The 12500-nt window shown below is 44.8% G+C and overlaps 1 protein-coding gene across 1 annotated transcript in view; it reads left to right on the forward strand.

Annotated features, from left to right (window-relative positions):
* mark4a (MAP/microtubule affinity-regulating kinase 4a) overlaps positions 1-12500 on the forward strand; it is a 28798-nt gene that overhangs the window by 10410 nt on the left and 5888 nt on the right. The window contains exons 4-13 of the mRNA XM_080483277.1: positions 4719-4767; positions 5065-5130; positions 6198-6268; positions 6357-6413; positions 6687-6923; positions 8220-8339; positions 9185-9284; positions 9375-9484; positions 10006-10192; positions 11350-11561. Coding sequence (XP_080339403.1) covers positions 4719-4767; positions 5065-5130; positions 6198-6268; positions 6357-6413; positions 6687-6923; positions 8220-8339; positions 9185-9284; positions 9375-9484; positions 10006-10192; positions 11350-11561 — 1209 coding nt within the window. The remainder of the gene's footprint in view (positions 1-4718; positions 4768-5064; positions 5131-6197; positions 6269-6356; positions 6414-6686; positions 6924-8219; positions 8340-9184; positions 9285-9374; positions 9485-10005; positions 10193-11349; positions 11562-12500) is intronic.

Raw genomic sequence — 12500 nt, forward strand, 5'->3', positions numbered from 1 at the left:
GCTCCTCCTTCAGTCACATCTTGTGGTTTTCTCAGATCCATCAGAACGCCGATAGGGAGGCGTGATCGTTTGCGCTGCTGCTTCAACGTCCTGTTTCTATTTTGCTTTACGCCTTCACTTTGGGAGTCTGTGACCGTCTTCCAATCTAGAGCTGGAGGTTTGATCAGCGTCTGTTGCCCATGGAGACGCTCCCTGCTCAGTGTTTCACACAGTGATGTAGCCACCCTGGCAGGTGGCAATCGACTTGAGCTAACATGCTAATGATGCTCACAATGCTAACTGGGTTCCGCGAACAAATGTGGCGTTGGTGAAGATCCGCGCTCTGCCGAGTGTAGCTCTGTCTTCATATTAAAGATTAAGTCTGGAGGCCAAGGAGACGTTACGGGAGAGAAATATTTTCAGTGTTTAAGGAAGGCGTGTGGCAACCAAACTGAAAACATCGGACCGATCAGGACCTTGTGCCGGTTCTACACAACTTCTTCTCGTGGTCCACTGGGCTGAATCCACACGTATAAAGACGTAAAGAGGTCAGCCATCTTGGCCTGCTGCTCATGTGCACAGAAAACCAAAGCGTCAACAGCATTTAGCATAAGTCTCTGCATCTCTTTCCTTCTCTCCCATCGTTATTCTCTCCACCTCCCTCGCCCTGCACAAGCGTTCTCTGCCCGTGGGCACGCTGTGAACTCAACCCAGGGATGAAAGTACTCAAGCAGAGCACATGTGTGAGTCTGTTTGACTGGAACGCGTCTGTACGTCCAGGTTTTCTGCTTCACATCACATGAAATGATGGAACTGGAGATTCGTGGACTGCGCTCAGGCCTCCCATTAGTCAGTTCGTACACCTTCAGGAGAAACTGCGTGGCCCATTTTATTGACTTTTCCAATAATAAGCCTGCAAATAAATGATCATGAGCCTTGTGAAGAATTGACTGAAGAATATAGTGCAGATACCTGCTTTAAAAAACCTTTCTGTTTATTACCGTCGGTTTGCTCCCCGAAGAAGCTTTTGTTGGTGTTTTATTGGAACTGAAACTCAATTCCAATTGAAATCCGGCACAGTGTGGTGAGCACTGTCACAGTGAGAACGTCACGGGTTCGAGTCCCAGCGTTGCTTCTTTGTTCTCCCTGTGAACGGATGAACTTCTGTTTCCTGCCACAGTCCCAAACGCCATGCGCCCAACGCCGATTGGTTCCCCAACACAGCCTCTGGAATGTGAACGTGTGACGGGACTGTTGACTCCGCCTGTTGGTAGCAGGAATCCATTCAACCACCCACAACCCTGATGAAGCAGCGGTGAAGAAATCTAGAGAAAAAAAAACAAGGACTGCCCATAGCATACATTTCTCAACAGCTGCCATGTTGTTGTGTCGGACATGTTGGTGTGTGTTACCGTCTTGTCCTTTAGAAATTTGAATTTCTAAATACTTTCTGTAGCAATCGTTTTTTTTTTCTGAGAAAAGAAAGTGGACTCTGTAGTTTATCTCTCCTTTCCTTGAAACCTGTATGAACCTCTGCTTGCAGCATTTCTGTCCTTTATGCTTTGATTTGCTTGTTTTCATTCTTGTTTTCACTCTCATTCCTCACATTTGTGCCGCGTAAGTCATTTCCTTCACCTCACCTGGCTCGAGCTGTCCCCACCTCGCAGGATGTATAATCCTCAGGAGCCGTGTGAGGCCATCTTCCTGTCTGCCTGCTTTGTGGTGGATCTGACCGCCTGCTGGGGAAACAGTGACTGGAGCATTTAGAATGAGATTGAGGCGAGCATGACAGCGAGGCAGAGGAGGGACGATTAGCTGCTGATTGGCCGGAATACGCCACAATTGGCCGGTGATGGTTCCTTTACGTTCCCCGGGGGCGTAAGAAAATCCCCAAGACATGAAAGGGCTGATATTAGCATAATCTAGAGGGCAACGTATGTGGAGGGGAGCAGGGAAGGGGATCATGGAGGGGTGAGGAAGGAAGGGAAAGGCAAAAGATAATTTGAAGGATTCAACACAAAACATGCATGTGGAGGAATTTTACCCCAAAAACAAGCAGCGGATTACATTTTAATGCACTTTGTTTTCCATCTGCTGGATTTTAATTCCAGCCTTATTACCACCGAAACACGTGCGTCAAAGTCTCTCTCTCTCTCTCTCTCTCCTCTCTCTCTCTCTCTCTCCTCTCTCTCTCTCTCCCTCTCTCTCTCTCCTTCTCTCTCTCCTCTTCCTCTCCTCTCTCTCTCTCTCTCTCTCTCTCTCTCTCTCTCTCTCTTCTCTCTCTCTCTCTCTCTCCTCCTCTCTCTCTCTCTCCTCTCTCCTCTCTCTCTCTCTCTCTCTCTCTCTCTCTCTCTCTCTCTCTCTCCTCTCTCTCTCTCTCTCTCCTCTCTCTCTCTCTCTCTCTCTCTCTCTCTCTCTCTCTCTTATCGGCAGCCGGAGTCGAGCTTGTTGCCTGGGGATTGTTTATTGTTTTGACGGAACTGACCCGCTCAGCCCTGCTGTGGACGAGCGGGGAATTAATGGGATGACCCAGATGATGAGACACTACATATCCCAAGATCCCCCCCCCCCCCCAGCACAGCTGGAGGAGGCTGGGAAAGAGCCCGCTCTTAATACCTGGGTTGCTATGGCAACAGTGACGTTGGGGGCTGCCGGAGGAAGTGAACGAAGGAGGAAGGGAATGGAGGGAGACAGAGAAAACAGGATAGAAAAGCTTATCGCCCTATCATTTATTTATTTTTTATTTTACAGTTTTGGATGTCGGTGATATGGGGGAACAGTCGCTGGTTTCCACAGCCGTCCCTTTGTTTGAAGGAGTGTGCTGCTGTGTGCATCAAAACCAGGGAGGCTGGCTCAGAATTAATCCCCCTGCCAGACTCATCACATGAGTGAGAAGTGCTCTCACGCACAAGTTGCTCTGATCCAGGAGGCAAATCCATCCCGTCATCGGCAGGACAATTTGTTGGTTTCCCCCGATCATGTGGACATTCACACACATTTACACAGAAATGATTTAAACTCCTGAAGACACAGTGAAGTGTGGAGAGTGAGAGAGCGTTTGGTAGGGGGGGGGGGGGGTGAAGCAGAAGCAATATGTCAGAAAAGTATTCCAATAGTTGACGGAGTTGGTAAAGCGAACGCACGGTTGCAGGTTTCATCTCACGTCTAATCCCATCGGTCACTTGTTCAGAACTACTTTTAATGCAAAGTACAAATCTATATTCATTGTGTATTTCATGACTGTTTTTATGATGTTCTTGTATTTTTATGTTTGCTGATTTTCTAATGTCATGTATTAATTATTATTATTATTATTATTATTATTTATTATTCCCTCAAAACCAACAGATTTGATGACCACTTAAACTATCGGGACTTTCATTCTGCAAAACTCAAAGCCATAAACAAAACCACAACACAGTGTTTGTATTTGTGTGTATTCAACCTTTAATTCCTTCATCGTTTCTCCATTAGACATTAAAACAATCACTTCTGGAAGAGAGTGTGCTGCCCTCCTTCTTACCTTGGAATGTGATGCTATTAAATGTACTTGATAAGCCAAAAGTAGGACTACGAACCTGTCAGCTAAAAAGTAGATTAGTTCAATGTTATGGCACAAGACAGGAAACAATAGGGGATGGAGGAAAAGGAGATTTATTTATTCATTTATTTCATATTTATTTCCAGAACATTAACAGAAAAAGAGACAAAGGGACGCAAACAGAATTTATAAAAAGACGATCATCCGATCGACACTTTAGTTTTACAATATGTGTGTTACATGTTTGAAATGACGTGATTTTCTGGTCTTTGACGACTCCAATCAATCTGATCATTTGACGTCAACATTGCGTCCTCTCTCTCTCTCTTGGTCTTTCTCTCTGTTGTCCGGTGAAAATCCCAGTGCTGCTGTTCAAAGTTACTCATATCAAGTCTCGCCCTCATTCCAAAGCTCATTTCGACCTTCAGTAGCTCGTCTTCACCGTGTCTGCACAAATGGGTTCATTATGTAGCCGACATGTGATTGGATGACTGTTTAGTTCCACATTTGACACAATAAAACACCGGAGCAGCTGCGGAGCAGCCGTGGTTTGGATCATCTGTAGACGCACTTCTTCTACGGCCATGAGGGTCGGCTGCTTTAGAACCTCACGCCTCTGATAGTTGAACCAAAACTGCTATGGCGAACCTTACAACTGGTTTGTTCAGGGGTTTTGCTGCATTTGAGCACAAAGAGCGACAGGAAAACCGTCGAAGGCGGCTCTCTCGGTTGTGAATGAACTCACGGTGCGTTGACCATCGAGGTCACCACAGCCGATCACGTGATCCGCACGTTTTCACTCGGCACAAGTTTCACACCTGATGTCTCTCCTGAGCGGTTGGAGGTGTGAAGTAATACTTTACATAGAGATAGAATTATCTGAGTATGTTGAAGGGCAGCACAGCACATCGTGAATGTATCGTCATTGCGATATCAACATTTGCAGTATCGTGATAGACTGTGGTAAACTATCTTATTTGTCAAATCAAATAGTGTCCTACTGACCTACACTGTGCTGACAAACGAAGCTAAAAGCAAGAAAATCAAGAATTAAGTGGCTAAAAACAGCAAATCCGACAGCAGCTCTGTTTCTGAAGGGCTTCTGGTGGTTCGCTGTGTCGTTCCATCCTGTCGTTGTGTCCTAAACGGTGTCGTCGTCAGTTCAGTGTGATGATAACGCTCCCTTCTCTTCTTTCAGCTTTTTCGGGAGGTACGAATAATGAAAGGCTTAAATCACCCCAACATAGGTAAGACATGTGCCGCCGCCGTTGTGATTGAATTTATCTCGTACACGTGTGGGACCAGACGGGGTGTAATGCGGCGACAAAGCTTCAGAGGGCGCTCACCGCAGCGAGCCGCATCTCGGGCCTCATATGGAGGTCACCAGGGCGGATTTTCCAACGCTGAAAATGAATCAAGCCGCCCCGCAGCATCAGCGGCGGACGGCCAGAAGGCCGCGCTATTATTTATATCACAAGCAGGGATTTTGTTGTATTTATACACTCCTATATTTGATTTTAATCTGATTGTGTTTGTGGCTACAGTGCAGCTGTTCGAGGTGATTGAGACGGATAAGACCCTTTACCTAATCATGGAGTACGCCAGTGGAGGTGGGTACCGCTCCGTCACCGCCATGTCCGGGAAGTCATCAAATTATGCGACAGCGATCTGTGGGTTTTACAAATTTGGTGGGAATGAAACTGATCGTCACAAAACTGGCTCTGATCTCTGCGGTTTGGTTTGTATTTCAGACATTATCGAGAAGTACCAGGGCTGTAGGTGATTTCAAAATATTAAATAAATAAATAAATAACAGAGTTTAGTGAATATTTATTTCAATCTTATATCCATGAAAGTTAGTAGAGCAAAATTCATTGGCTGATTGTGGCTCCTACGTTATTTTTCTGCATCCGATATGAATGACAGATAGATAGATAGATGATAGATAGATAGATAGATAGATAGATAGATAGATAGATCAACTTTATTGTCAAAGCAGTGACAGAAATTTTTCTTTAACAAATAATACAATACAAAACATATTTAAAACACAGGAAATGTTAAATAAAAACAGGAAACAGTAGCCGATAAAAATAAATAAATAATATATATATATATATGTATATCATGCATTCAGACGGGGTGATGTCAGCACACCGCCTCTGATGTCTCCTTTTCTTCTTGCCTCCATTTGTCCTTTTTTATGTTTCTATTTGTGTCACTAATCTGTCTTTTTCCTCGGCGCTCCGGCCGTAGCGTTTGCTCACCGTGACCTTGGCGAAAGTCGCAGGCTCGGTTTCAGATGTGGTTTTCTATTCAGGCCCGTATTACTTGGAAATCAGGGGGTAAAAAAAAAGAACATAAGGAGGTATTAGGGAGTTGTAGTGCTGCCCAAATGCCTGTGAAGGCCAATGTGCACCGTCAATGTTTTTATTTTTTTATAGTCTATGTTAGTGATGGAGCAGATGGTCAAACATACTGCCAATAAAACGGCATCAAAGATCGTACAGAAATACCGTGTGAGGTTAGAAAACAAACGTATTTCATACAGTTTTTCAATATTCTGCTAACGTTACGTCTCCTGACCTACTTGCTATGTAGATTGTGACATAAAGATGACTCAGTCTGTAACGCGTCGCCTGTAAACCCATTTCCCACCCGATGTGCCGGCTCGCAGGTGAAGTGTTCGACTACCTCGTGTCTCATGGGAGGATGAAGGAGGTGGAAGCCAGAGCCAAATTCCGACAGGTACGCTCCCTTGGAACCTTCCGTGGCGTCCCGCCCGGCGTCTGTCTCGCTCACCGCCCTCAGCCTGACTGTCTCCTCCTGTTTGCAGATCGTCTCCGCCGTCCACTACTGCCACACCAAGAACATCGTCCACAGAGATCTGAAGGTGAGAAAGCTTCTGATCTGTGTTTGTTTAAAAAAAAAAAAAAAAAAAAGTCCTTCAGCATCTTAATCGTGCTGAAGAGTAAAGAGCCTGTTTATTTATTTATTTATTTATTTAGCCTGAACACACAGTGACATATATACAGTGTGAGTCATGTCCAGGATCTGTGCTGTTGGACAACATGTGAGCACAACCTCCACGCCCTCCTCCCCATCTGTCCCTCCATCCCTCCATCCCTCCCTCCATCCTTCCCTCCCTCCATCCCTGCACCTCCAGGCGGAGAACCTCCTGCTGGACGCCGACGCCAACATTAAGATCGCCGACTTCGGCTTCAGCAACGAGTTCACGCTGGGGAACAAGCTGGACACGTTCTGCGGCTCGCCGCCGTACGCAGCGCCCGAGCTCTTCCAGGGGAAGAAGTACGACGGGCCCGAGGTGGACGTGTGGAGCCTGGGGGTCATCCTGTACACGCTGGTCAGCGGCTCGCTGCCCTTCGACGGCCAGAACCTGAAGGCAAGCGTGTGTGTGTGTGTGTGTGTGTACTTCACAAACAGAACCTGCAAAACGAACCAATATCCTTCCCAACAACACAATGAAAAAGTTGTGTGACCTGAGAAGAATCCCGGCAAACTAATTGCTGCTGATGAGGTGAATTTCCAGCAACCTGATGAACAAAATCTGTTTTATGGATGTAGAATTATCTTTTTTTTTTTAAGCTTGTGCAATAACATGAGAACAATCTGAATGAAAGCGTGTGGCCGTGGACTGACAGGCCTGCAGTGTGATCATATCAGGTGTGTTTCTGCACTGACTGGAGTGGAAGGTTTTTTGTTTACACCCCGTGAGATGATCATTTGTCAATACGATCCAATAGATTTGAAGTTCATGGTTACAGCCTGTTATTTCGAGGAAACCCTGTTAGCTGGATTCTATGACAGTATGTCATTGTATCATGGGGTAGGAAGGCTTCAAACGTGTGGCCCGTGGACCAAAACTGGCCCAGTAGAGGGCTGACATCTTTTAAAGTGAATTTATTGACTGAGACTTTTCTATAGATATATAATACAAGAGAAGAACAGAGACTGAGAGTTGATAAATGAGTGCAGAATTAGTAAAAACATGAATCAAGAAGGCTGTAAAATGTTTGAGGATTTTTGTAGGAATAAAACATAGAAAATAATAAAGTTTGCAAATAAGAGTCGTGGGGAGGAAACTAAGAAAAAGCCTCAACACAATAACAGCAGCGTCTCTGCTGAAGGTGACGTTGATTTACACCTTTTCAGACATTTCCAGATCTTGTGAAACTCATTGCTTGTTAATCCATTAGCATGGGGGCAGACGTGCGAAATAAAAAGTGTGTTATTTTGCTGGAATCAGACGTGATCCTCAGCCGTGCGAGGGCGTTATCACCAGTGTCTGTTTCAGCAGTTCTTTCCTGCATAGTAACCGAGGTTCAGACGCTGATGTGTCCTCGGGTCTTCTAAGGCGAGCTCGTCGCTTTGTTTGTGTGCTGAAACGCTGCGGCGACACGCCGGGCGACACGCCGGGCGACACGCCGGGCGACACGTGCCGCTGGAAAACAAAAGAGTTGTATCTGTATCATAAACCCAGCAGATGGGATTGAACGGCCCCCCAGAGCTCCACCAGAGGGTGGAGACAAATGTGTGCTTAACCCCACTCGTATGTGACTGCACCCCAACACGCCGCAGTGTGTGTGTGTGTGTGTGTGTGTGTGTGTGTGTGTGTGTGTGTGTGTGTGTGTGTGTGTGTGTGTGTGTGTGTGTGTGTGTGTGTGTGTGTCCCCAACAGGAGTTGAGGGAGCGCGTGCTGCGGGGAAAGTACCGCGTTCCGTTCTACATGTCCACAGACTGCGAGGGGATCCTCCGCCGGTTCCTGGTGCTCAATCCCTCCAAGCGCTGCACCCTGGAGGTGAGTGTGTGTGTGTGTGTGTGTGTGTTTGTGTGTGTGTGTGTGTGTGTGTGTGTGTGTGTGTGTGTGTGTGTGAGCAGCCTGGGGCGCTGTGAACGCCGCCCCGAGGAGGCGGGGCTTAGTAACGGTCTCACCAATTACTGATCCCCACTATGAGTGACTGACATAAAATTAAACTAGGAGATTTAACTACTGTTTCTACGAGATGTTGAGGTGAAGACAACAAGCGGTGTGTCTGTGATTATTAACTCTGTCACGTCTCTTCTAATTTATCATTTGAAAGAAGAAATTTGGCTGAAAAGCTGCAGGTCAGGCTCAACTTTCTCCAGTAAAGTTATTTTTAAATTGACACAAACTGAAATGTGTTGAGAATTTTGCAATTGTGTGCAAGTTTTTTAATGTTTCTAAATGTTTAGATATGCTCATATTCATTAATGGTTAACCTTCATTGAAGGTTTTTTCAAAGCATTCTAAAATAGGTTGAAAGATGAATTGATGTGAAAATGTACCTGATATACATCTAGTTTTCACTAAATTCAGACTAACTGTCATTTCCAGTAAATCAAACCCAAACCCCATTTTCTAAAAGGGACTGATGAAGCATCTGCTTGTATTTGTTTACAAGAAGAGTCTTAATAAGTGTCTCTACTCACTCGCTGTTTAAAAGAATTATAATGTTTCACCACTAGGGGGCTCTATCAATCTAAAAAAAGCCAGAATGTTTAAATGAAGTTAGCATCGGCTGGAATTAACTAATAATGAAGAGCCAAACTAAGAAAAGTATCACCAGCCGCTGGTCCAGACGTACAGGAACGTGACCCGTCTGACGCTTCTGCGTTCCACAGCAAGTCATGAAGGACAAGTGGATAAACGCCGGGTACGACGGCGACGATCTGAAGCCCCACATAGAGCCGGTGGAGGACTACAGCGACCCGGCCCGTATCGGTGAGTCAGCCCGTCCGCCTGTCTGCAACGTGCCGGACGCCGCCGTCTCCCCGCATCACCGTCTCCCGTTTGGCTTGTTGTGTTGCTCAGAGGTGATGGTGGGGATGGGCTTCACTCCGGAGGAAATCAAAGACTCTCTGCTCAATCAGAAGTACAACGAGGTCACCGCCACCTACTTACTACTGGGCCGCAAAGGCGACGTGAGTATTGAACCGCCGCCTTCCCGCTACTTCTTCATCCATGTGTTTTCTTGTTCCACTGCAGCAAAGTCATTGGACGCGTCAGTGAACAGTTCATGTTAAATCAGGGTTTTGCTTGGACGTATGAAGTGTGAAAAAGCTGCACTTTAGCGTTTCCTCTTTAAACAAATACCTGAAATGAACTGAATTTACTACTTTAATGTAACGTGTTTATTCTGGAACGGGTAAAGTTTGAATCCCCGTTTACACAACGTCTTTAAGACAAATGTGTGTACATCAGAGTCAAACTGTTAAACATAAAGAAATTCAAACGACCATGAAAAATGATGTGAGGAGCAGTGGATCGAATAACCTTGAGATCCTTTGGTTTCCATGGTGACAGATGTGGCGTTGGCGAAGGTCTGCCGGTTCTAGTTAAGTGTTGAGAGTCCAGGATTCCAGGTTCAAGACGCCCGAGGAGTTTTTGTTCTTTGCAGCCAGACCCCAGTGTCTTACCTCTCTGACTCCCCGTCTCCCCGCAGGAGGGCAGCGAGGCGCGCTCTGCCAGCAGCCTGTCCCTGGCGAGGGTACGACCCAGCCCCATCACCAACGGGACCAACAAGCACTCCTCCGCCACCGGATCCTCGTCCTCCTCCACCTCCTCCTCACACAGCAAGAGCCAGCGCAGTGCCTCCACCTACCACCGGCAGCGGCGACACAGCGACTTCTGTGAGTCTCTAACTCGGTACAGTCGGCGCAGCGTCCGGCGCAAAACCCCCGAGCGGCGCCCCCTGCTGGGGGGGCCGTGGTTCTTCACCTTCACGGGTCCAGAAACAAGCAGCCGCTGCTTTGAAAGATCACACCAAACGGTTTTCCTTAAATAATGAACTTAATGCAAAAATGATCAGCTGGTCTGAAGTTTGTTTTTTAATTGCAGATAAAAATGTCTTAATGTTTGTCAAGAACAATTTGCAGAAAGATTTTAGGGAAATAAACTGATTTAAACTGTCAATAAATAAACCTGTTGCGTTACACTAATCAATAACTAGGAACAAGCTTTCGATGCTGCTTTTTTTTTTTTAATGATTCAGGAGTTTTAGTTTTGCTCTAAATTCTGTTATTAGTGTGAAATCCTGCCGTTTTAGAGCCGATGTAAAAATATTGTTTTACTTCACTGGAGTCGTTTTACAGGTACTTCTATAAAAAAAAGGAATTAAAATAATTAATTAATTATTTTGATATTTCTAATAAAATTTCTCATTGCGGCTTCTGGTTTAAATATTGTGAAAAAAATAGATATAAAAACATTTTAAGACATTGATAATACTAAACACAAAAAGAACAAGAGAAACAAACAGAAGGAACAAAAACAGACTCTCATCCATGAGTAATCCTGAGATTACTTGAAACACTTGAAAATATGTGCGTGACATGTTTAGAATATATTCACCATTTAAATTATTAAGAATAATGAAAAAAAAAGTGATTGAAATATTTAATGTGTGGAATCATCAGTATTGTAATAAATAAGAATCAGCATTTAAAACACATAAAAGTAAAAAACAAAAGATAATATTACAGTAGATTTTACAATACTTAACATTCATAAGGGTAAGATTTTTTAATAAATTAAAATAAATCAGATCTTCACTATTTGGATAAGAAATAAAGCCGTTTGAAAGACTTTTTATACATTTAAGTGATTATCACCAACTCACTGGTAAAAGAGGAAGTGTTGGTTTACTGACCTCGAGTGAGGCTTCCTTGCACGTTTGCAGAACGCAGGCGGTCCGATGTGCCTGCTTTTGCAGACGCGCCCCTCCTCCACAGAATATTCCTTATACGAATCCCTATGTGTCTCTGCTCTGCTGTCCTCCACAACAAAGGCGGGCCCTCCATGCCCGTCATGCACCCCAAGCGGAGCCCGACCAGCACGGGCGAGCGGGAGCTGCGGGAGGGCCGCATGCCCTCTCGCAAGGCCAGCTGCAGCGTGATGGGCAGCCACAGCCTGCCGCCCTCCAGCCCCATGGTCAGCAGTGCCAACAACCCCAACAAGTCCGAGATCCCGGACCGCCGCAAAGACATGACTGCCACCACGGTAACGTGACTGACCGGAATTAATCTGCGGATTTATTCAGTTTTACACAATAAAACGTTCACGCGACAACGTTTCAGGTGGAAACGCATCAGGGTTTTTTATTTTTTTTGTGTTTTGGTTTCAGATGCATTTCACGTTTTCACGGTGCCGTTTTGATAATTATGTCTGTTTACGTGAATGTGGTGCTGTGGCTTGTTTTTGTTTCAGAGAACAAAACGCTCTAACGTTAACACTGGCAGAACACCGACATTCTAGTGGACAGACGGCACATGCTCCACTGAGCATGTGCAGAAGAACTGTTTACCGGCGCTGTGTTGGCATGCGCTGTCGCAGAGTCTCGGAAGTTTCCATGGAGACGGAGACGTTTCAATGTCACTTTCAGTGACTCCCAGCAACGTCACGTAAACAGACGACCAAAACAAAAGTTTTTCTAAGTTGAAAACATTGTCGTGTAAAGTAAAAGGAGAGAAAATGGAATTTAGGATATTTTAAATTCTTCTCAGTTCTTAAAGGAAACACTAGTTTTTCTCTGTTCGGCTGCTGTGTTGGATTCTGTTTCAGATTATTACTGAACCGATGAATGAATAAACCAAAACGTCATGAATACAAATGATTTTCAGTCTGAAAATAAGAAGTTTTCTCTCAAATTATGACGCAATTTGGTTTTCCTGTTGTATTTTTTTTAATGAGAAATTGACAAAACAAAGTGCAAGTTAGATAATAAATCAATAAGATGAATTAATCTAAAAAGGAAAAATACATTTTCACGCAATTTTTGTGGTTAATCACTGAAATATGTTGTTTTCAAGCTTTAAACACTGTTTATTGGGTTTATTGGTCTCTTGCTATACCTGAATTATTTAAATTTATTTAATGCAGAAACATGAAAGCAGGACAAGTATAGTCTTCATCACGTTGACTGTATTCATATCTTCATGC

This window comes from Lipophrys pholis (assembly GCF_963383615.2).
Source record: "Lipophrys pholis genome assembly, chromosome: 16".
Taxonomy (NCBI): domain Eukaryota; kingdom Metazoa; phylum Chordata; class Actinopteri; order Blenniiformes; family Blenniidae; genus Lipophrys; species Lipophrys pholis.